This window comes from Trichechus manatus, unplaced genomic scaffold (genome assembly GCF_000243295.1).
Source record: "Trichechus manatus latirostris isolate Lorelei unplaced genomic scaffold, TriManLat1.0 scaffold00172, whole genome shotgun sequence".
Taxonomy (NCBI): Eukaryota; Metazoa; Chordata; class Mammalia; order Sirenia; family Trichechidae; genus Trichechus; species Trichechus manatus.
This window is the reverse complement of record NW_004444108.1, coordinates 3,922,559-3,948,598: the sequence shown is the minus strand read 5'-3', so window position 1 is coordinate 3,948,598 and position 26,040 is coordinate 3,922,559. Positions and strand designations below refer to the sequence as shown.

The 26,040-nt window shown below is 37.9% G+C and overlaps 1 protein-coding gene across 1 annotated transcript; it reads right to left on the bottom strand.

Annotated features, from left to right (window-relative positions):
- Positions 1–17: 17 nt before the first annotated feature.
- On the bottom strand, positions 18–7,376 carry KIAA1586 (KIAA1586 ortholog). The gene is given in 8 exon segments (XM_023741115.1): positions 18–214; positions 217–1,293; positions 1,296–1,399; positions 1,401–1,821; positions 1,824–2,244; positions 3,194–3,274; positions 6,664–6,747; positions 7,242–7,376. Coding segments are annotated over 8 exon segments (2,379 nt in total). The 5' UTR covers positions 7,263–7,376; the 3' UTR covers positions 18–44.
- Positions 7,377–26,040: the final 18,664 nt, after the last annotated feature.

The window sequence follows — 26,040 nt, the reverse complement described above, 5'->3', positions numbered from 1 at the left end:
ATTTGATGTTCTAGGGTTTCAGGATTGTTGATTCTCTGTTTGGCTTAGTTTTTCGGATCTTTGTTGTGGAGGGACGGCGTGGTGCTTCTGCCTAGACCGCCATCTTGCCGGAGTCTCTCCACTTTTGCAGATTTTTGCCGAACTCTTGTATCTGTAGCCAACCTATGGTTGCAATTTGACCAAGATTTTACAAATGGAGTTGCATCCCAATCTGCTCTTTCCCCAGTAAGTTTACTGTCATTAAATCTGATATGTGACCTACTGTTAAACTATTTCTTACCCTTGTACAAATTATGTTCATTAAATTGAAACCTCTTTCAGCTTCAGCACTATCGATTGCAATAGTGCTAACTATCTTTTTAGCTTTTTGTATAGTTTCAGGAATTGAAACATTATTTGATTTTATATTATTATTTACAAATTCCCAAAAATCATTCAAATCTACTTTGTATTTTAAAATTTCACATAAACGAAATAACTTTTTTTCACCAGCTGTCCAGAGTGAAGTTATTTCTTCATAAGGCCAAGCAGATGGTTCTAATAAATCAAAATAGTTAAAAATGCTTTCATCGTGGTTTCTGTCTGATAAAAGACGTAAGTTCATGTGTTGAATTATATTTTCCAGGAGCATATTCCTAGGAAGAGTGTTAAATTTATTACTTTTATTAAATGGAATGTCTTTAAACTTGTCTGACTTAATTAAATCTTTGATTTGAGATTCATGCTTTCCAACACCAATCTTTAAATTTTCCAAAGCTCGTATGGTGCGTTTGTTTTGTGCTTTCTGAATGTTCGTTGATCTTGACCGCAATGTAGTTGAAAGTACTGAAAATTCTTCAAGAATGTCAATCATTAAAGCAAGGTCTTGCAAAAAATTAATGTTAGCTAATCTCTTGGCCAAACCAGAATAGGAACGAGAATAATGCATATACAGTACAGGATATGCATGCCACACTGCAGTAGCAACTTGTAAACTGCATGCTGCCCATCTTGGTCCCATTACCCGACCGATTTTAATAATTTCTATTTCAAGTTCTTTAGCTACAGTTTCTAAAAGCCTGTTTTTACTTTTATTAGATTGGTGATAAATAGCATAAATTTTGTCCAGAAATATTTTAAAATGATTAACTTGTTTTATTTCAGATATTGAATCATCTAGCGACAATTGCAAGCGATGATTTAAACAGTTCCAAATGATGATTTCGGGAAAATTTTCTAACAGCTTTGTAGCTACTCCAGACTTTCTTCCCGGCATTGTATTAGCACCATCAGAACAAAATGCAATTAAATTGCTTTCAAATATTCATTATTAAAGCCACAATCATTTAAAGCAGTCAATAGTGTACTGAAAATACACTCTGCCGTGGTTGACACCCATTCTTTTAAAGCAACAAATAACTGGTGCAGGAGCTGACTGAACTGTGCACTGGAGATAAATCACTAAGGTGCTTTTCTTTGAAACCGTAGATGCTTCATCAATTAGGATACAAATTTTGGCATTCTCTTCTATAATATTCTTAAATATCTTCATCTTCATTTCTTTTGCAAGATGTTCTGCTATTCTTGTTGCACTATATCGTGTATTTAAACAATTGACCTCTCCATTTTTTTCTTGTAATTCTATTGCCCACTCAATATCAGATAAAGGTCTATTATGTTTTACTAAACTGTAAACTGTATTGAAAACTTTTACAGTAGCATCAATATTTTTATTATTTTGTTTATGTGCTAAGTTGGAAACTGAGTCATTAACTGATTCCTTTAACAAATCCTGAATTTTACCATGGGCTTTAGAAATATCGTGTTCCCTAATTTTTTTTTCAGAGATGCCTGCCTAGTAGTTTTATTACTACCATTAGGGGTTACTAAATATGCAATCCATTCCTTAGACACATGGACATGTTTTTCTGCTTTTGATCCCAAATGACGAACTGCTGAACAATCCTTACATCCTAATTTACCTTCTTTTATTTCAAGCCATTTGTACTGTTCTGTAAACATAAACGCTTGTTTTTCATTCCAACAATCTGGAAGCACAAGATTATCTATTTCTTCCTTTGATGAACATGATGGCTTTTCTTCAATTATTGGTTGTTCAACATATTTGAAATTTGGTTCCTTTGACTTAGACGATCCACAATGATTTTTGTTCCTATCATTACTTTCTGTGTCTGTTTTCACCTTCTTCACATTTAAAAAACTTAATAAATCACCCTGTCGTTTTGGCATTTTAGGAAACAGAATCTGAAAAATAATTTTACATTATGTAAGTAAAATTCATGATAACACTTAAGGGCTAATGTAAAATGTTATTAATGATTTCTTTATATAATTTTAAAAATGACAAATTTTAAACTAAAATAGCTTGCTTTGCAGTTTCTACCTATAACTTCAACGTAACTTGCTATTTCTTAAAAAACCCAGTATCAGTGTTTTTAAATTTGATAGCCAACAACAGTGTCACAAAAATCTATCAATAAATGTTTATTATCCAATTCAGCAAAGAAATTGCTCATATTTCTGAACGAGTGTAGTTCCAACATGAATGTTGGCATTTACATTTACATTTCATTTGCATCTTACTCAACTCAAGATGAAAGTGGAACAATGAAGACATATATCGGAACTTTATTCGTTTATCAATGATGACAGCAACTTCTTTGCTCAATCAATGAACAGTTTTTGAATACTAGAAGAATATTTCCTCAATTTATGGTATAGCACACAGTGTATAGTTAGAGGCACATCTAACTTTTTATTAACATTAAATTTTATTAACATTAAAATTTAAGTTTAATCTGTAATAACATTTTATCCATGACTTTCTTAAGTCTAGACAATCAAATAATAAATCAACTCGTAATGTATGTTTGCCATTACCATGGTGTAAATGCTCCCATTATACTCCCACCATGATACAGTATCTCTACCATACAGATATATGTAAATAACTTCAAGTGCATAGGTATTAGGAAGTGATGAGTTTTGAGTATTTATTTCCTTAAATGTTATGATAACTTATTTACTTGTAAATTTACATATTTTAGTTTTTAATAGTGGCTATGTTTAACAAACAACTTGCAAAATTCCTAAAAAACTAAAAATCAGTTCTCAGGAGCCAGTTTAAGCCACCTCCAGCACGCTATTACACTTAAATGATAGAACTGAAAAAACATAAATAAAATGTACTTGCATCACTATGATAGGTGCTAGGCTCTTCATTATCACCACAGACCAGATCAATGTATTCAATAACAGGTCGCGATGGTCCTTCCTAAAAAGGAATTGAGCAAGTTATTAAAACTATTCAAGCTAAACTTGCATTTACAATCAGTGTTGTTTTTGTTGGGATTGGCAAGGGTTCTTCTGAGGAGAGAAGTATTACAGGTGGCACACAATAATCAGAAACAAAAGAAACACCACAAAAGATTCAGAATATATGAATATGTAATGAGGATAAAAGAGATGGGGAGCTAAATCTATATAGAAAAATAAAGCCATGTGGGTTCCTTTGGGAATGGGAAAATAATACAGTAATAGTTTTAAAAAGATAAATATTATTGGACAATGTTTTTTAACTGGGATGGGTATCAACATCTCTTAGATATCTGAGCTCAAAATCATAAAGGTTTTAGATAGCTCTGCTTCATCCTCCACATCTGTATACAGCGAAACATCAAACTTTGAATCTTCTGGATCCCTTCTTTACATCCATATTACCTTCATCATAGACTAGGCTCTGAATACTGAGCTCCAAGGCCTAGATTTTACACTATAGGCAATGGAATGAAAAAATAATGTTGAGATCGAAACAACATTATCAGAGCTATGTTTCAAGATTAATCATATAGAGGAGTCTGGAGTGTAGAAGACAAGAAACAAGAAAGGCAAATGGTAATGTAGTACTGAAATACAGTGATAGCAAAGAGAACAATGAGGAAATACAGTTCTCTGTATACATATTATATTTCAATAAAATCTATATTAAGTGCTCTTTTTGCACCTCAAATCTGTATCACTTTTCTTTCAGCATATTGTGTTTAGTTTGAGGCTATGCATATGGTAGAACAGAGATGATGCATGTCACAATGCAAACTGAAGGCCAGAAAATAAAATTTATATGAAGACTTGAAGAATCCAGAATAAACCAAGAAGTAACATACTAATATTATTATCAAGCACAGAATAGTAACCAGCAGCACTTCATCTTTACTAGACAGTATTACAAAAAATGCAGAGAAATAAGCATTTCCTGGCAGTCAAGCATAGTTGTAGATTCTATCTATATTTCAAAATAGAATTAAAACTATCATTGTCTTGTATGTAACACCATTTTAAGGCAATGTTTTTACCAGGTTCCTTCTAGTATTGCAATTGCACTTGGAGAATATAATTCACTTCCCCATATGGAGCTGTCAAACCTTTGATCCTCTATTTGGAAACAGGGCAAAATGTAAGACGTTGTATCAAGCTGGATATACAGAACTCTGGATGCAAAGATGCAACAGATTTTTGTATATTTAAAATAAAATTTAGAGTATTTTTAAACCCCAGCTGAACACAAACATGTATTAGTCTAATCAGAATTTACAACATAATTCTAGATTCTTTACGGTCCTATGCAAACTTTGATACATTAATTTTTCCGCCTCAATTTTGTAGATTCCTTCTGTGTTTTTCCAAGAAAGACCCATACAGCATAAAAACAATGTATGTTACTCTTTAGTTACGGTTGCACAAAACACCATCCAGATCACACTATCCTGTTAATTCATGCCTTTATACCACAGTTCTGGAGGAACACAATTTTTTCTTCAAGAGTCATAGAATCCTGTTTCCAAATGTTTTTCAGTACAAAAACAGAAACCATAGCTCTTCAATTTGCCCAGCTACATCACTTACTCATCACCACAGTGGAGGCAAGCTCAGCATACATCTCTTGATACTCCCAAATTTATAAAGGTTCCAAGTGTCAAGAATAGAGTACCAGATGCACTATTAATGGGGAAGAATGACAAGAAAATAATCTTGTAAAGAATTTGTACACAAACCTACTAAAAAAAAACAGTAATGTGAACATCACAATGGCCATAATACTTGGAGAGAGGATTTTGTTTGATTTTAAAAACAAGTTATTGAGGTAGTCACCTTACATCTACACCAACAAAAAAATACCCAAACACTGATAGGCACTTAATTTTTTTTTAGTTTAATATCAAACCTCAACCAACTACAGCATAAATAGAGTGGTTTGGGCAGTAGTGTTCTCTAGCTAGTTGAGATACCACTTTTAGCAGACTCTTTCTAAAATTTAATATTTTTGGATAAAAATGATCTCAAAATATATCAAACTCCCCCCCTTTAGCTTTCCAAACCAATGATTCGTACAATGTGGTTCAGAGATCCATACACAACTGTGTTTGTTCCAAAATGAAGATTCCTAGGCCCTACCATGAAATTTGATCTAGCAGGTCTGGAGTGAAGCCCAGAAACGTGCACGTTTGCACATACTAATGCTTGAAATTTGCTTTGAATTGTGGTGTTGGCAAAGAACATTGAAACACCATGGACTGCCAAAAGAACAAACAAATCTATCTTGGAAGAAGTACAGCCAGAAAGCTCATTATAAGCGAGGATGGTGAGACTTTATCTCACATACTTTTGACATGTTATCAGGAGGGATCAGTCCCTGGAGAAGGACATCATGCTTGGTAAAGTCCAGGGTCAGCGAAAAAGAGGAAGACCCTCAACGGGATGGACTGACACATGGCTCCAACAATGGGCTCGATCATGACGACGATTCTGACAATGGCACAGGACGGGGCAATGTTTCATTCTGTTGTACATGGGGTTGTTATGAGTTGGAATCGACTTGATGCACCTAACAACAACGCTTGAAAACTACTCTCACAAAGGGAATAAACACAGAAAAATACAGCATGCTCCTGATGACCCAGGGATCCTCATTATGAACATCAAATGTACTATGCTGTAACATGATGATCTCAAAGATTAGTGAAGTCTTTAAGCTACTGCCCTCATGTTATGCCTTAGCAACACAGTGCTAAGCTTTTGAGTTCTTGCAACCTTTTTCCTACCTCCTTCATCATTAGCTGTCCCTTCTCCATAAGGGACACCTCCTTCTCCGTGTGACCTCTTTTAGAAAATATTCTTTTCCATTCCAAAAAGAGATCAGACTTTTGTCTAAATTAAGAGTAAAACAGGTCTAAACGAAGGTAGGAGAGGCGTGATTAAGTATACAACATGTACTTCAGGCCACGGTCTTTGTGTGCTGTTGCTCAGAAACCTCTGGTAAATTTCCTAATCCTCTGCCATGCTCCACGGTGTTAATAAACAAAAAACCAAACCCGTTGCCATCAAGTTAATACGTATTACTGAAAACCCATTGCCGTCCAGTCGATTCCGACTCATCGAGAGACCCTACAGGACAGACTAGAACTGTCTCATAGGGTTTCCGAGGAGCAGCTGCTGGAATCGAACTGCCGATCTTCATGGTTAGCAGACGAGCTCTTAACCCAGGAGGGTTTCTTAGACAGTCATAAATACTAGTTGAATGGTGAGTGAACGGGCGAGGGATAAGTACATAAAGGCTTACCATAGCTTTTTATTCCGGGGAAAAAACCGAGTATCACCGCTACTTACACTAACAAACTGAGTATCATCTTCATTTTCATCCGCTGTTGACTCTGATGCCTCAGGCTCAGCTGGAAGGACAGATTCTATTATCTATAAAAATAAGCCAAAACATGCTTATCTTTACAGCCACATACTTGCAGATCTTCCTGAAAGGTACACTTAAAACACACAGCTTTTGAGCAAACTAACTCAGCACAACTCCCGCAAATCCGACTCGATGGAGTTCGGTTATGCCACGGACTATGTGCAGACGTCGGAGCCGAACGCTGAAAACGCGTTACCATCCCCCATCCTCTCACACTTCCCACATCTACCCCATGAGGAATGCATGCTCACGACTTCAGAGCAGTTGTGTCTCAAAATGTCGCTCCCACTGGCAGAGCAGCGGCAACAAGGAACCCCCGAGCCCGTGCAGGGGGCCAGGCGGCCATTGTTGCTGTTGGCTCCTCGCTCAGACATGCACCAGGCCCGAAAGCCGCATCGCCCGGAGTCTGCAGCCGAGCACTAGGCCTCAGGCCGGGGAGAACACAAACCTTCCGAGGTTCGGCTCTGGGAATGCCAAGGCCGGACGCTGCACTACCCACCTCCGACCCTGGGTCTCCCATTTCTCCGACGGCCTAACTGACAGCACCGCCGCTCCTGCTGTCCCTACCAGCGCCGCCGCTGCTGTCCCTGCAGCCACCACCACCGCCGCCACGACTTCCCTTCCCGCCCAGCACAGCCTTGCGCTGCCGCGCCCCGCCCTCTGTGAGCGCCGACGTCGCCGACGCCGCAGGCGAAGACGCCAAAGCGCTCTAAAAGAAGCAGCCGCCCGCACCGGCCCCGTATTCCGGAGCTTCTTTCGCTCACTCCGGGCCTGGGAAGTTCAGATAGCCTCCCAGCCTACCGCTGGCGTCAGTGGAGAAGCGTGGAAAAGGATTCCGAGCTACAGCGCATGCGTCCCGCTAGGCTGTTACCCTAATAAAATCGAATAATAGCTGAACTCTTTTTCTTCTATATTTTTTACACCTTTTTATTTTTGTTTTTTAGAGCCAAACTCTGGTCTGTGTAATAGATCAATGATGTTAAAATGCTTTCGTGGTTTGATACAGATACAGTATTGCCTCACCAAAACAATGACCCATCTTTTTATTTTCAATATTACATCAGATTGTAAACAGATGAAATTTATGAAAACAAATTTTAACTGAGAAATTTCTTTTAAAGTATTTTTTTTCCTAGCCCCAACAGCTTTAGACCACCTGTGGTATGATAAATCTGTAGTCCAACAACATCAGCTTTATAAACTCTACCAAACAACAGAGGAACCATGAGGAATGGTAAGGGTAAATACAAATTTACAATAAGAGGCTTAATTCTACTTGCTGAAAATAAGCATTTACTTTAGAAAACTTGTACATTCCTTCTCCGTCTTTTTGAAAACTGTGTAAATCAAGGATGTTTCCTCAAGGTCCTGGACCCATCTCTCTTGAAATGTAATCATCAGGTAAATCCACTGCTACCAGTTTCCTGGAAGTAGATTAACACAGCTTCAAATGGTTCTGGGCTCCAAATTACAAACCTATCTCTGGCTAGAAAGGTACTAGAAAATTAGCAATTTTATCTTGAAAACATGAATGTAATGGGAGGTACCCACTTAGCTATATAATTTCTATCTTTGGGATCTCTTTAATGAATTGCCTGTGATGCATAGTATTCTGGTTTAATGCTTCATTCAATAATGACACTGTTTTCTTTCTCTTCTATCTTTGTGGAGGGGTTTTCTGGGTTGGGAGCAGATGTTGTTTTTAATTATTTTTTCCCAACAGCAGCTACCAAACTGTTGGGGGAGTTGTTTGCCTCTACACCTCCCATCCAGGCTGCCTAAGTAAAGGCCTTGGGCCCAGAATATTCTCTGATAATGAGGCTGGGAATTGGGTCACCTTCTCTCTCCCACTTCCTTCTCCTTATCAGAGAAGCCTTCCCCTTGTTCTGGGTACACAGTAACTTTCTCTGTCTTTGGCACATGCATGGGCACCATATGGCACCTGGCCAACCCCACTTCTTTATCTGTTCCCGTCGGGGAGGGAATGGATTCTTTCGTGCTATGGTACAAGAGGAGGAATGTGCCCGACTGTTAAGAGCTGGCTTTGAGGTGTGGACTGCAGGAGAGGCCGAACATTAGCGCCCTCATGTGGTCCACTAGTGGTTCACACCATTTGCTGAGTCATTCTTATGTAAGCCCCTGGCTTGCAGCTACTTTTGTCCACCACCACTATAAAACCTCTGCCCTCCCACTGTGGAGTGCCGATATGGTCCTGCAGCCAGTCCAAGGCTTGCCTCAATATGTAAATCTTCCTAATAAACTTTGTCACCACACTTGAGTTGCCCACCTCTTTCTTTGGTCTCTTGGCACCCTCCACTTTTGGATGCAAGTTTTACATTATTGGCCCATGCCTGAACAAGAACAAAGGAAAAGATAGTTATTATAAGATTTTAAGGAAGGGTAGAAATTTAAATGAAGCAGTGTTTTGATAGGTTCAAAGCAAAGCAGGGCTGTGTGTAAAGGGCTCAACATCAGGTTTGAACAGCAAAATGGACCTAGGCTCCTATTACCTTAGAAATTACATAGTTAGGATACATATGGAATGTTGTGCCCAGAAACTCCTTGTCTGTAGCCATTTGGATATTGAGGCTGATTCTCTAGTTCAAAGTAACTTAGATCCTCCCAAGTAATAGAGGGATATTTCATTCTTACTGTTATATTTTCAGTTTCTGATGGTCTATTATTTTAGAGATGAAATTTTCTCATGAGTAAGAAAGCAGTACTCATCCAAAGTAACCTTGACTCTTTACAAATGCAGAATGTCTTTGGGAGAAATACTGTTTCTTGTTAATTTTGCAGCTAGCTTTTATCTATTTTTGTTGAGCCTGATAAATAGCCTGGCAGATATTTACTTTCTCAGTCTAATGCCTTTTTTTGCCAGTCAAATACAAGTTTTCCATATATGTGTGAATCTATTTCTGAACTTTCTGTTATAGTCTATTGATGAATTTATTCATCTTGCCACCAATACCACATTATCTTGTAGCTTTAAAGTCTTGAAATCAGGTAGTGTTAGTCTTCCAATTTTGTCTTCTTTTTCAAGTTTTTTGGTTAATCTAGATCTTTTGCATTTACATATGAATTTTAGAGACATCTTGTCAATTTCTACAAAAAGAAATCCTGCTGGGATTTTGATTGAGATTTCATTGAATCTATAGATAATTTGGGGAGAACTAACAGCTTAATAAATTTGAGTCTTACACTCCATGAAAATGGTATATCTCTCCACTTACGTAAGTCTTTTTAAATTTCTCTCAGCAATGTTTTGTTTTCAGAGTACAGATATGGATGTTCTCACCAATTCAGGAATCCCCAAAGAGAGCCTACTCATTTCATTAGATTTTTCAGTAAATATTTCACATTTTTAATGATATTATAGATGGTATAATTTTTAAAATTTGCATTTCTGGTTTTCACTGTAACAAAACACCCTGCCCCATTATTTTTGGCAAAATAGGTTGACATAAAATCTACAGAACTAAAGACTTTTAAAAGTTGCTAAAAACAGTTATTGGGCAGAAAATGCAAGGAGAATATCAAGGTGTTTTCGTGAGTGGTAGATCTCAGCATCAGCAAATGTGTACTTCCTTAAAAGGAGGAATTCAACCTAGAAATATAAAATCTAAATCTCATTGTAATGGATTGAATTGTGTCCCCCAAAAATATGTGTCAACTTGGTTACACCATGATTTCCAGTATTGTGTGGTTGTCCTCCATTTCGTGCTTGATGTAATTTTCCTATGTGTTGTAAATCCTAATCTCTGCCTATGGTTAATGAGGCAAGATTAGATTATGTTAAAGAGGATTAGGGTGGGATGTAACACCATTACCTAGGTCACATCACTGATCCAGTGTAAAGGGAGTTTCCCTGGGGTGTGGCCTGCACCACCTTTTATCTCTTAAGAGATAAAAGGAAAGAGAAGGGAGCAGAGAGTGGGGGACCTCATACCACCAAAAAATCAGCACTAGGAGCAAAGCACGTCCTTTGGACCCGGGGTTCCTGCACAAAGAGGCTCCTGGACCAGGGGAAGATTGATGTCAGGGACCTTCCTCCAGAGGCAACAGAGAGAGGGCCTTCCTCTGGAGCTGGTGCCCTGAGTTCAGACTTCTAGCCTACTAGACTGTGAAACAATAAACTTCTGTTTGTTGAAGCCATCCACTTGTGGTATTTCTGTTATAGCAGCACTAGATGACTAAGACACCCATACATCTAACAGCCCTGGGTGAGAGCAGGGTTGAACCAAGCAGAGCCATAAAGTTGGGATACAGAGAGACAAGGCACAGAGAGTATCCAGAGGATACTTAGCAACAGATCCCAGAAAGGTTCACAAAAACACACTCCTTAAAGGTGAAAGTCTTATCTGGAATTGCAAATGCTCTGTCCTTTACATGCAGCTGCTGGTGAAGAGCCAGGGGAGTGCAGGACTGGTAACAGAAATCCTTCCAGATTCAGCTTGAGTCAGAGAACAGAGGAAACAAGGCTACACACACACAAACCCCCAGAGGAGCCATACTGGCCAGAATCAGTGGTCTCTATGATTGCAAAGAGAGAGCCTTTGAAAGGTGTGAAACCTGGAAGGGATCCCTTGCCCCTCCTGCCATCCAAGAACCCTCTTGCAAGCAGCTGTTACTGGAAAACCATGTCATTAAAAACTGAGTGTTCAAGAAAGGCTATGGCACAGTATCAATACAAAGATTTTATTAGAAAAAAATGTGAAAAAGAGTTGAAAAATTGACGAATGAAAAGCATGCACAAGAAAAATGTTGCCAGGAAATGAAAGTTTTGACCATACATCACAGAATAAAAATCTTAGTGAAACCATCACCTCCATACAGGAAAACCACAGACCACACAAGCGGGGACTTACGCACTAGTATGTTTTTTTCTTTGTGCTTTTGCTACACTTATATTAAACTTAGAAAGCCCTTCCCATTCAGAGAATATAAAAATATTGATTTTTTTTCTCATATAGTTTGATTTTTTTATGTTTTATTAATCTGGAATCCTAACATAGTCTGTAGTAGAACCATAACTTAATTTTTTTCCATTCACTAATCGTCTCACTATCATTTAGTGAATAAATCTTCCTTTCCCTACTTATTAAAAGCTTTACTTTAATCATATTCGATTCTTATATGTGTATGGATAGAAATATATGTATACATATACCTATACATGTATATCAGTTTCTTTCTGTGCAATTGTGACACTATAAACAGGGCAAGGTGGGCAAACCTCATCGTTATCACTAACTGGGTGGCAAGGATAAGCATGAATCCAATCCCCATCTAGAAATGGATCCAGACTTCACCTTCCCACATCTCCACTCCTTGTTGCCAGCCACTTCTGTGGCACTTCCTCTCTGACCCTAACCACCCAGAACTAAGTCAAACTTCATCCCTAGCCACCTGGGGCCAGGTCATCAGGTACCAGCTATAGGCTCAGGAGTCTGCACAACTCCCTGCACTTCAGACAACTGGCCTCTGTCTCTTTCTTTCTCTCTCTTTTGCTCTTGTTCTACCTCTCTCTCATCTCCTGGGACTAAATCTCAAGCTAGAAATAATATATCTTTCTCCATTGACTGTCTGTGTAGCCTTTCTCTGAATAAGCCACTCCAAACTAAGTCAGAGTCTCATTGTCTCTGTGAGTTTATTAACTCTCTATAACAGCTCACGAAATTCGCAGAGACTATTACCTATACTTACATTTATTTTTTTGTTATAGCCAGAAAGAATACAATCAAAGAGATGCATCAAGCAAGGTCTGGAAGAGATCCTAGCAGTACAAATCTCCCATTGACCCCAGGGACATGCTGCATCCTCTCCTATGCATGGATGTTCTCACCATTCCAGGAAACCCCAAAGAGAAGGCACCATTGTCCAGGGTCCCTTATAAGTCATTGGAACCTCAATGTATATGCATGACTAGAGCCTCAATATATATGTATGAAACAATGAATATGTATGACTGATTCCATCATACCTCCTTCCCTTTCTGAGGTTTACTGTCAGGGTGGGGCCTGTGTGAGCCCTAGTCATTTATACTTGTGTAAGTGTTGCCTGGCTATTTTATAAAACAAAAGCCCCTTGATGGCTGGAGAATTCCAAGGGCTATTTTCAGAAACCAGAGACAAAACGCCAAATCAGTTCTTTGTCTCACAGCACTCTTCAATTTCATTAGTTTTTTTATTTAATAACTCATTTAGAGCCAATATATGGAGCTGAATCCAAAAAATAAGTATCATCTATTATCAATAAAAATTTCAACATATAATCTCAAAATAGGTTAAGTGGGGACCATAGTAGTTCCTGATGAACAATATAGTTATTATGTCTTTCATTTTAGTAAAATACACATAAAATTTACCATTTTAACCATTTTAATGTGTACAATTCAGTGGCGTTAAGTACATTCCTAATGTTGTGCAATCATCACAGCTATCTAGTTCTAACACTTTTTCATCATCCCAAATGGAAACTCCATATCCATGAAGCATTTTCTCCACATTCCCTATCCCTGGCAACCACTAATCTGCTTCTGTCTCCATGGATTTACATATTCTGAATATTTTATATAAGTGGAATCATACAATATGTGACCTATTGTATCTGATTTCTTTTACTTAGTATAATGTTTTCAAGGATCATCCACGGAATGGCATATATGAGTACTTCATTCCTCTTTATGACTGAATAATATTCCATTCCAACTTTGCATTCCAATCACCAGTAATTATCAGTGCATCTTGATTGCACATTTGATCAATTTCAGACTGCAAAAGTCGGTAAAAATCTTCAGTTTCTTCATCTTTAGCATTAGTGGTTGGTGCATAAATTTGAATAATAGTCATATTAACTGATCTTCCTAGTAGGTGTATGGATATTATCCTATCACCAACAGTGTTGTACTTCAGGATAGATTTTTTTTTTTTTTTGTACTTTAGATGAAGGTTTACAGAACAAATAGTTTCTCATTAAACAGTTAGTAAACATATTGTTTTGACAATGGTTAACAACCCCATGACATGTCAACACTCTCCCTTCTTGACCTTGGGTTCCCTATTACCAGATTTCCTGTCCCCTCCTGCCTTGTATTCCTTGTCCCTGGACTGTTGTGCCCCATTAGTGTCATTTTGTTTTATGGGACTGTCTAATCTTTGGCTGAGTGGTGAACCTTGGAAGTGACTTCATTACTGAGCCAAAAGAGTGTCCAGGGTCCATACTCTTGGGGTTTCTCCAGTCTCTCTCAGACCAGTAAGTCTGGTCTTTTTTTGTGAGTTAGAATTTTGTTCTGCATTTTTCTCCAGCTCTGTCCGAGACCCCCTGTTGTGATCCCCATCAGAGCAGTCAGTGGTGGTAGCCAGGCACCATCTAGTTGTACTGGACTCAGTCTGGTGGAGACCTCAGGATAGATCTTGCAGTTTTCTTTTTGACAATGAACGTGATGCTGTTCCTATTCAATTTGTCATTCCCGACATAGTAGACCATATGATTGTCTGATTTAAAATGGCTGATACAGTCCATTTTAGCTCACTAATGCCTAGGATATCGATCTTCAAGTGTCCTATTTCATTTTAGACAACTTACAATTTTCCTAGATTCTTATATCGTACATTCCACGTTCCGATTATTAATGGATGTTTGTAGCTGTTTGTTCTCATTTTGAGTTGTGCTACATCAACAAATGCAATCAAGATGCATTGAAAATTACTGGTGATTGGAATGTGAAAGTTGAAAACAAAGAAGAAAGATCAGTAGTTGGAAAATATAGCCTTGGTGATAGAAATGACACCAGAGATCTCATGATAGAATTTTGCAAAACCAATGACCTATGCATTGGAAATACCTTTTCAACAACATAAATGGCGACTATACATGTGGACATCACCAGATGGAATTCACAGGAATCAAATCGACTACATTTGTGAAAAGAGATGACGGAGAAGCTCAATATCATCAGTCAGAACTTTGCCAGGGGCCTACTGTGGAACAGACCATCAATTGCTTATATACAAGTTCAAGTTGAAGCTGAAGAAAATTAAAACAAGTCCATGAGAGCCAAAGTATGACCTTGAGTGTATCCCACCTGAATTTAGAGACCATCTCAAGAATAGATTTGACACATTGAAAACTAATGACTGAAGACCAGATAAATTGTGCGATGACATCAAGGACATCATAAATGAATAAAGCAAAAGGTAATTAAAAAGACAGGAAAAAAGAAAAGATGAAAATAGATGTCAGAAGAGACTCTGAAACTTGCTCTTGAATGTAGAGTAGCTAAAGCAAATGGAAGAAATGATGAAGTAAAAGAGCTGAACAGAAAATTTCAAAGGGTAGCTTGAGAAAAAGTAAAGCATTATAACAAAATATGCAAAGACCTGGAGTTAGAAAACCAAAAGGGAAGAACATTTTTGGAATTTCTCAAGCTGAAAGAATTGAAGAAAACATTCAAACCTCGAGTTGCCATATTAAAGGATTCCATGGGCAAAACATTGAACGATGCAGGAAGGATCAAAAGAAGATGGAAGGGATACACAGAGTCAATGTACAAAAAAAAATTGGTCGTTCAATTTCAGGAGATACCATATGACCAAGAACCTATGGTACTGAAGGAAGAAGTCCAAGCTGCACTGAAGGCATTGGCAAAAAACAAGGCTGCAGGAATTGATGGAATACCAATTGAAATGTATCAACAAACAGATGCAGCTCTGAAAAGTGCTCACTCATCTATGCCAAGAAATGTGGAAGACAGCTACCTGGCCAACTAACTGGAAGAGATCAATATTTGTGCCAATTCAAAAGAAAGATGATCCAACAGAATGTGGAAATTATCGAACAATATCATTAATATCACATGCAAGTAAAATTTTGCTAAAGATCATTCAAAAATGATTGCAGCAGTATACCAACAGGGAACTGCCAAAAATTCAAACCAGATTCAGAAGAGGACATGGAATAAGGGATATCATTGCTGATGTCAGATGGATCCTGGCTGAAAGCAGACAATACCAGAAAGATGTTTACCTGTGTTTTATTGACTATGCAAAGGCATTGGACTTAGTGGGTCATAACAAATTACCGATAACACGGCAAAGAATGGGAATTCCGGAACACTTAAGTGTGCTCATGCAGAACCTGTACATAGACCAAGAGAACAAGGGGATACTGAGTGGTTTAAAATCAGGAAAGCTGTGCATCAGGGTTGTATCCTTTCACCATACTTATTCAATCTGTATGCTGCGCAGATAGTCCGAGAAGTTGGACTATATGAAGAAGAACTCGACATCCAGGTTGGAGGCTCATTAACAACTTACGTTACTCAGACGACACAACCTTGCTTGCTGAAAGTGAAGAGGGCTTGAAGCACTTACTGATGAAGGTCAAAGACTACAGCATTCAGTATGAATTACACCTCAACATAAAGAAAACAAAAATTCTCACAAATGGACCAACAGGCAACATCATGATAAGCGGAAAAAAGATTGAAGTTGTCAAGGATTTCATTTTACTTGGATCCACAATCAATACCCATGGAAGCAGCAGTCAAGAAATCAAACGTTGTATTGCATCGGGCAAATCTGCTACAAAAGACTTCTTTAAAGTGTCAAAAAGCAAAGATGTCACTTTGAGGACTAAGGTGCACCTGACCCAAGCCATGGTGTTTTCAGTAGCCTCATATGCATGCAAAAGCTGGACAATGAGTAAGGAAGATGGAAGAATAGATGCCTTTGAATTATGGGGTTGATGAAGAATATTAAATATACCATGGACTGCCAGAAGAATGAACAAATCTGTCTTGGAAGAAGTACAGCCAGAATGCTCCTTAGAAGGGAGGGTGGCAAGACTTTGTCTCACGTACTTTGGACATGTTATCAGAAGGGACCAGTCCCTGGAGAGGGACATCATGCTTGATGTCATGGATTGAATTGTGTCCCCCCAAAATATGTGTCAACTTGGTTAGGCCATGATTCCCAGTATTGTGTAGTCGTCCTCCACTTTGTGATCATAATTTTATGTTAAAGAGGATTAGGGTGGGGTTGTAACACCCTTATCCAGGTCACATCCCTAATGCAATGTAAAAGGAGTTTCCCTGAGATGTGGCCTGCATCACCTTTTATCTCTCAAGAGATAAAAAGGAAAGGAAAGTGGTGGGGAGGACCTCATACCACCAAGAAAGCAGTGCAGGGAGCTGAGCACCTCCTTTGAACCCGGAGTCCCTGCGCAAAGAAACTCCTAGTCTGGGGGAACATTGATGAGAAGGCTGATAGAGACAGAAAGCTTTCCTAGGTTAAGCTATTCTTAGGCATTTTAATTTTTTTTTGATGATGTTATTACAAATGGAATTATTTTACATTTTCAGATTGGTCATTATTAGTGTACAGAAATACAACCAATTTTTACATGTTGATCTTGTATCCTGCTATTTTGCTGAATTAATTTATTAGCTCTAACAGTTTTTATGTGAGTTCTTTAGGATTTTTCTACATATAAGAGCATGTCATCTATGCATAGAGATAGTTTTAATTCTTCCTTTCCAATTTGAAATTCTTTTATTTCTTTGTCTTGTCTGATTGCTCTGGTTAGAACTTTCAGTATAATATTGATTGGAAGTGACAAAAGCAGGATTCCTTATCTTGTTCCTGATCTTAGGGGGAAAATTTTCAGTCTTTTACCACTAAGTATGATGTTAGCTGTGGATTTTTCATGAATCCACTTTATTATGTTGAGGATGATCCTTTCTGTTCCTGGTTTATTAAGTGTTTTGTTTTTTTAATATCATAAAACAGTTGTTGGATTTTGTCAAATGCTTTTTTCTCATGAACTGAGATAATCATGTGGATTTGTTTGCTTCATTCTGTTACTGTAGTGTAGTATATTGATTGCTTTTCATATGGTGAACTATGCTTGAATTCCTGGGATAAGTCCCACTTGGTCATGCTGCTGGATTCAGTTTGCTAGTATTTTGTTGAGGATTTTTGCATTTATATTCATAAGGAATATTGGTCTGTAGTTTTCATTTGATGTTTTGGTCTTGCATTGGTATCAGAGTAATGCTGGCCTCATAGAATGAGTTATGAACTGTTCGAACCTCTTCTATTTGTTGGAAGAACTTGAGAAGGATTGGTGCTAATTATTATTTAAATGTTTGGTAAAATTCACCAGTGTAGCCGTATGGTCCCACACTTTTCTTTGTTGGGAACTTTTGGATTACTGAATCAATCTTGTCACTTGTTGTAGGTCTATTCAGATTATCTATTTCTTCTTGAGTCAATTTTTGTACTATGTGTGTTTCTAGGAATTTGTCCATTTCATCTAGAATGTCTAAGTTGTTGGAGTAAAATAGTTCATAGTATTCTGTTATAATATTTTATTTCTATAAGGTTGGTAGTAATGTCTCCACTGTCATTTTTGATTTTGATAATTTGAATCTTCTTTTTTTTCTTTGTCTATCTAGCTAAAGATTTGTCAATGTTGTTATTCTTTTCAAAGAACCAACTTCTGGTTTTGTTGGTTTCCCCTATTGTTTCTCTATTCTTTATTTAGTTTATCTCTGCTGTAATCTTTATTATTTCCTTCCTTCTGTTACCTTTGGGTTTAGTTTGCTCTTCTTTTTCTATTTCCTTAAGGTAGAAGAAGTTTAGGTTATTGATTTGAGATCTTTCTTCTTTTTAAATTTAGATGTTTACAGCTTAAATTTCCCTCTGAGTTCCCTCTGAGAACAGCTTTCTCTGCGTACCATGAGTTTTGGTATGTTGTGTTTTTGTTTTCATTTGTCTGAGAATATTTTCTAATTTTCCTAGTTATTTCTGTTTTGATCCATTGGTTCCTTAAGCATGCGTTGTTTTATTTGCACATATTTATAAATTTCCAGAATTCTTTCTGTCATTGATATTTATCTTCTTTTGATAGTGCTTTAAGTGGAAGTTTACAGCTCAAGTTAGTTTCTCATACAAAAATTTATACACAAATTATTATTTGACACTAGTTGCTCTCTCTATAATGTGACAGCACCCTCCTCCTTTCCACCCTGGATTTTCCATGTCCGTTCAACCAGCTCCTGTCCCTTTCTGCCTTCTTATCTTGCCTCCGGCAGGAGCTGCCCATTTGGTCTCATGAACTTCTTGAACTAAGAAGGACACTCCTTAATGAGTATCATTTTATGTCTTATAGTCCAGTCTAATCTTAGTCTGAAGAGTTGGCTTCGAGAATGGTTTTAATTCTGGATTAACAGAGAATATGAGGGCCATGTCATCCTGGGTTCCTCCAGTCTGATGGAGTCTCTGGTTTGTATGGCCCTTTTGACTCTTGGACTAACATTTTCCTTGTGTCTTGGGTGTTCTTCATTCTCCTTTGCTCCAGGTGGGTTAGGACCAATTGATGCTTCTTAGATAGCCGCTCACTAGCTTTTAAGACCCCAGATGCCACTCACCAAAGTGGGATGCAGAACGTTTTCTTAAGAAACTTTGTTATGCCAATTTACCTAGATGTCCCCTGAAACCATGGTCCCCAGACACCTGCCTGTGCTACTCTGTCCCTCGAAGTGTTTGATTGTATTCAGGAAACTTCTTAGCTTTGGTTTAGTCCAGTTGTGCTGACTTCCCCTGTAGTGTGTGTTGTCCTTCCCTTCACCTGAGATAATTCTTGTCTACTTTCTAGTTAGTGAATACCCCACTCCCTCCTTCTTCACCCTCGTAACCGTCAAAGATTGTTTTCTTCTGTATTTAAACCTTTTCTTGAGTTCTTATAGCAGTGATTTCATAAAATATTTGTCCCTTTGCGACTGACTAAATTCATTCAGCATAATACCTTCCAGATTCCTCCACATTGTAAGATGTTTCACAGATTCATTGTTCTTTATCGTTGTGTGGTATTCTATGGTGTGAATATACCATAATTTGTTTATCCATTCATCTGCTGATAGGCACCTAGGTTGTTTCCATCTTTTTGCTATTGTGAAGAGTGCTTCAATTAACATGAGTGTGCATATATCTATTTGTGTGATGGCTCTTGTTTCTCTAGGATATATTCCAAGGAGCAGGATTGCCGGATCATATGGTACCTCTATTTCTAGCTTTTTAAGGAAGTGCCAAATAGATTTCCAAAGTGGTTGTACCATTTTACATTCCCACCAGCAGAGTATACATATTCCAGTCTCTCCACAACCTCTCCAGCATTTATGATTTTGTGTTTTTTTGATTAATGCTAGCCTTGCTGGGGTGAGATGATATCTCATTGTAATTTTGATTTGTGTTTTTCTAATGGCTAATGATCGTGAGCATTTCCTCATGTATCTGTTAGTCGCCTGAATGTCTTCTTTGGTGAAGTGTCTGTTCATATCCTTTACCCATTTTTTAATTGGGTTATTTGTCTTTTTCGTGTTGAGGTTTTGCAGTATCTTGTAGATTTTAGCAATTAGACCCTGATAAGATATGTCGTAGGCAAAAATTTTTTCCCAGTCTGTAGGTTGTCTTTTCACTCTTTTGGTGAAGTCTTTTGATGAGCGTAAGTGTTTGGTTTTTAGGAACTCCCAGTTATCTAGTTTCTCTTCTGGTGTTTGTGCATTAGTAATGTTTTGTATTCTGTTTATGCCATGTATTAGGGCTCCTAGTGTTGTCCCTATTTTTTCTTCCATGACCTATATCATTTTAGATTTTGTATTTTATTATGTGATCCATTAGGAGTTAGTTTTTGTGCATGGTGTGAGGTATGGGTCTTGTTTCATTTTTTTGCAGATGGATATCCAGTTATGCCAGCACCATTTGTTAAAGAGACTGTCTTTTCCCCCATTTAATGAACTTTGGGTCTTTGTCAAATATCAGCTGCTCATAGGTGGATGGATTTACGTCTGGATTCTTGATTCTGTTGCATTGGTCTATGTATCTATTGTTGTACCAGTAGCAGGCTGTTTTGACTACCATGGCCACATAATAGGTTCTAAAATCACATAGTGTGAGGCTTCCCACTTTGGTCTTCTTCTTCAGTAATGTTTTACTTATGTGGGGTCTCTTCCCTTTCCATATGAAATTGGTGATTTGTTTCTCCATCTCATTAAAAAAAGCCAGTGGAATTTGGATCCAGATTGCATTGTATGTGTAGATTGCTTTGGCTAGAATTGACATTTTCACTATGTTGAGTCTTCCTATCCATGAGCAAGGTATGTTTTTCTACTTATGCAGGTCTCTTTTGATTTCTTGCAGTAGTGTCTTGTAGTTTTTTTTGTATAGGTCTTTTACGTCTCTGGTTAGATTTATTCCTAAGTATTTTATCTTCTTGGGGGCTATTGTAAATGGTATAGATTTGGTGATTTCCTCTTGGAAGTTCTCTTTGTTGGTGTAGAGGAATCCAACTTATTTTTGTATGTTTATCTTGTAACCTGATACTTTGCTGAAATCTTCTATTAGTTCCAGTAGTTTTCCTGAGGATTCTTTGCGGTTTTCTGTGTATAAGATTATATCATCTGTAAACAGAGATACTTTGACTTCTTCCTTACCAATTTGGATGCCCTTTATTTCTTTTCCTAGCCTAGTACCTCCAGCACTATGTTGAATGAGAGTGGTGATAAAGGGCATCCTTGTCTGGTTCCTGTTCTCAACGGGAATGCTTTCAAACTGTCTCCATTTAGGATGATGTTGGCTGTTGGCTTTGTATAAATGCCCTTAATTATTTTGAGGAATTTCCCTTCTATTGCTATTTTGCTGAGAGTTTTTAATCATGAATGGGTGTTGGACTTTATCAAATGCCTTTTCTGCATCCATTGGTAAGATCATGTGGTTCTTGTCTTTTATTTATGTGATGGATGACATTGATTGTTTTTCTAATATTGAACCATCCCTGCATACCTGGTATGAATACCACTTGGTCATAGTGAATTATTTTTTTGATATATTGTTGAATTCTATTGGCTAGAATTCTGTTGAGGATTTTTGTGCCTATGTTCATGAGGGATATTGGTCTGTAATTTTCTTTTTTGTGGTGTCTTTACCTGGTTTTGGTATCAGGGTTATGCCGGCTTCATAGAATGAGTTTGGGAGTATTCCAACTTTTTCTATGCTCTGAAATACCTTTAGTAGTAATGGTGTTAACTCTTCTCTGAAAGTTTGTAGAATTCTCCAGTAAAGCCATCTGGGCCAGGGATTTTTTTGTTGTTGTTGGGAGTTTTTAAATTACCTTTTCAATCTCTTCTTTTATTTAGTTTATTTAGTTGTTCTACCTCTGTTTGTGTTAGTTTAGGTAGGTAGTGAATTTCTAGAAATTTGTCCATTTCCTCTAGGTTTTCAGACTTGTTAGAATACAGTTTTTCATAGTATTCTGTTGCGATCCTTTTAATTTCAGTTGAGTCTGTTGTGATATCACCCATCTCATTTCTTATTCGAGTTATTTGCTTCCTCTCCTATTTTTCTTTTGTCAGTTTGGCCAATGGTTTTTTGATTTTGTTGATCTTTTCAAAGAACCAGCTTTTGGTATTGTTGACTCTTTTGTTTTTCTATTTTCTATTTCATTTAATTCTGCTCTAATTTTTATTATTTGCTTTCTTCTGGAGCCTGAGGGCTTCTTGTGCTGCTCTCTTTCTATTTGTTCAAGTTGTAGTGTCAATGTTTTGATTTTGGCGCTTTCTTCTTTTTGGATGTGTGCATTTATTGCTATAAATTGACCTCTGAGCACTGCTTTTGCTGTGTCCCAAAGTTTCTGGTAGGATATGTTTTCATTCTCATTTGATTCTGTGAATGTCTTTATTCCATCCTTAATTTTTTCTATAACCCAGTAGTTTTTGAGCAAGGTGTTGTTCAGTTTCCATGTATTTGATTTTTTTCCCTTGTTTTTTCTGTTACTGATTTCTACTTTTATGGCTTTATGGTCAGAAAAGTTGCTTTGTAATATTTTGATGCTTTGAAGACTGTTAAGGCTTGCTTTATGGCTTAATATGTGGTCTATTCTGGAGAATGTTCCATGTGCATTGGAAAAGAAAGTATACTACTCTGCTGTTGGGTGGAGTGTCTGTATACGTCTGTGAGATCAAGTTGGTTGATTGTGGCATTTAGATCATCCATATCTTTATTAAGCTTCTTTCTGGATGTTCTGTCCTTTACCGAAAGTGGTGTGTTGAAGTCTCCTACTATTATTGTGGAGCTGTCTATTTCTCTTTTCACTGCTGTTAGAGTTTAAGTATTTCAGATCCCTGTCATTGGGTGCATAAATATTTATCATGGTTATGTCCTCCTGAGGTATTGAGCCTTTAACCATTATATAGTGTACTTCCCTTTCCTTTGTGGTGGATTTTAAAGTCTATTTTGTCTTACATTAATATTGCCACTTTTGCTCTTTTTTGAGTGTTGTTTGCTTGATATATTTTTTCCATCTTTGAGTTTTAGTTTGTTTGTGTCTTTAAATCTAAGGGATGTCTCTTGTAGGCAGCATACAGACGGATCGTGTTTTTGATCCATTCTACCACTCTCTGTCTCTTTATTGGTGCATGTAGTCCATTTACATTCAGTGTAATTATTGATAGGTATAAGTTTATTGCTATCATTTTGATGTATTTTTGTGTGTGTTGTTGACACTTCCCTTGTTCAACTTAATTTTCTGTGCTGTTTTTCTTTATGTAGTTTCTTTTCATTGTTGTTGATTTTGTATTTGCTGAGTCTTTATGTTTTTCTTGTTTTTTATTTTGATGTGTAGGATTGTTAGTTTCCTTTGTGGTTACCTTAATATTTACCCCTATTTTTTTAAGTTTAAACCAATCTTTTATTTCTTGATATTGCCTTGACTTCCTCTTCATATGAAAGATCTATGACTACATTATTTAGTCCCTCCTTTTTGTTTTAATGTTGTCATCTTTTACATATTGACATCTCTGTTTCCGTGTTTTCAGTGTTTTAACTTTGATTTATTTGTGACCTCCCTATCTGGGTTGATATTTGGTTACTCTGTCCTGTATCCTAGTCTTGGGTTGTTATCTGATGTTATTGATTTTTTAACTGGAGTACTCCCTTTAACATTTCTTGTAATTTTGGTTTGGTTTTTACAAATTTCTTAAACTTCTGTTTATCTGGAAATGCCCTAATTTCTCCATCATATTTGAGAGACAGTTTTGCTGTATATATAATTCTTTGCTGGCAGTTTTTTTCCTTCAAGGCTTGATGTATGTCATCCCATTGCCTTCCTGCCTGCATGGTTTGTGCTGAGTAGTCACAGCTTATTCTTATTGACTCTCCTTTGTAGATGACTTTTCGTTTATGCCTAGATACTCTTAAAATTCTCTCTTTATCTTTGGTTTTGACAAGTTTGATTATAGTATGTCTTGGTGACTTTCTTTTGGGATCTACCTTATGTGGGGATCAATGAACTTCTTGGATAGATATCTTCTCCTCTTTCATGGTATCAGGGAAGTTTTCTGCCAACAAGTCTTCAACAATTCTCTCTGTATTTTCTGTTATCCCCTCCTGTTCTGGTACTCCAATCACTCGTAGGTTATTCCTCTTGATAGAGTCCCACATAATTCTTAGGGTTCTTTATTTTTTAAAATTCTTTTATCTGATTTTTCCTCAAATAAGTTGGTATAAAGTGCTGTATCTTCAATCTCACTAATTCTGACTTCCATTTCCTAAGTTCTGCTACAGTGACTTTCTACTGAGTTGTGTAAATCTGAAATTTCATTGTTAATCTTTTGGATTCTGTTTGCTGTCTTTCTATGGATTCTTGTAGCCTGTTGAATTTGTCACTATGCTCTTCTATAATCTTCTTAAGTTTCTCTATTCCTTTGTCTGTGTTTTCCTTGGAATGTTCTGAGTTTTGCATGATCTGCTTCTTGATCTCTTGAAGAGCTCTGTATATTAATCTTTTGAATTCTACATCTGGTAATTCTAAGAAGTTCTTTTCCTCCAGAAAATTTCTTGATTCTTTGTTTTGGGAGCTTGCTGAAGCCATCATGGTCTGCCTCTTTACGTGATTTGATATTGACTGCTGTTTCTGAGCCATCTATAAGTTATTATATTTATTTATTTTATGTTTGCTTACTGTGTCCTTGCTTCTGTTTTGATATGCCCAAATAGACTGCTCATGTGAGCTAGTTTGATTATTGGCAACTTTGAAGCTCTTACGTCTTGTCATGAGACAAAGTGGTTAGAGCTGTTACTAGGTATGTGAGCCCAGGAGTCTGTTTACTTTTCTTTTATGGATTCAGCTCAGGTGTCCAGGTCGTCAGTCACCAAGTGTGTGGTGCAGGCTCTCACCTACAGTCCTGGACGGGCAGGGGGGATTGGAGTAGCCACATGTATCTGGCTGCAGGAGGGGGTCATGTGCTGAGCAAGGCAAGGGGTGGACTGCTGCCCCTGAGCATCTGGGAGGAAAGCATGTCCCTCTTCCCTAGAGTGCGTAGGTGGGTGTGTTTTGCAGCCAGACTATGGGCACCCATTGCTGTTGGCTGTAAGTACTGGGAGGCACCACTTATTCTTGAATCCCTGTCGCAGGTGCCTAGGTGGTGTGGTTGGAGCCACCAGTCCTCAGACCCCTGATATGGGTAGGTGAGGACTCTGCTTAATGAGCAGAGCAGTGTCAAATGTCATGAATCTGCCACTCCACCTTACAGCTGATACAGCTGAAAATAGGCTTCAGATATATACCTTGTTGTACTGTGCTAACGAGGGCCTGCACTGTTGAAATGGGCCCACACAGGTCTATGCAGGGGTGAAGGACATTTAAAGTCTGTGGACCCCTTATGCCTGTGCCTAGGCAAAGGGGCTGTGCATGCCCTGAACTCTTGACTCTGGGGAAATTGCAGATTATTTATTCCTGTTTGTTAATTTGTTCCCTCTCCAAAGTCGGGAAAATGGCTCAGGGCATGTGATGGGTCTACCTCTGGCCCAGGGGATGCAGCAATCACTGAAGCCGGCCTGGGACCTGGTGCAGAGCGGGGAGGTGGTAGGTAAATGGGAGGGAGTTTCTTCCCAAAGGGGGTGTTTTTTGATCTGTGTGGTATGTTAGACAAATCTTTTGCTGATTGAGCACCAATTTTCACTGGTTCTGGAGGCTTGAGTAGACTCTCCACTGCTCGGTCTCTTTTGATGTGGAAAACATGTCCTGAGTGCTATTGCTTGCCTCACCGCGCACGTCAGCTGATCCAGCCTGCAGTGTGCTGGTTCCTGTCAGGTCAGGTCTGCCAACTCCTTGCTGCTTCTGAACAATCTCTCCCTCCTCCTGCCACTCATTCTGACTCCTCAACTTTGTCTTTGATGTTCAGGGCTCCTACATTGTCATATATAATCGATTCACTTGTGTTTTTTGGTCTTTGTTGTAAG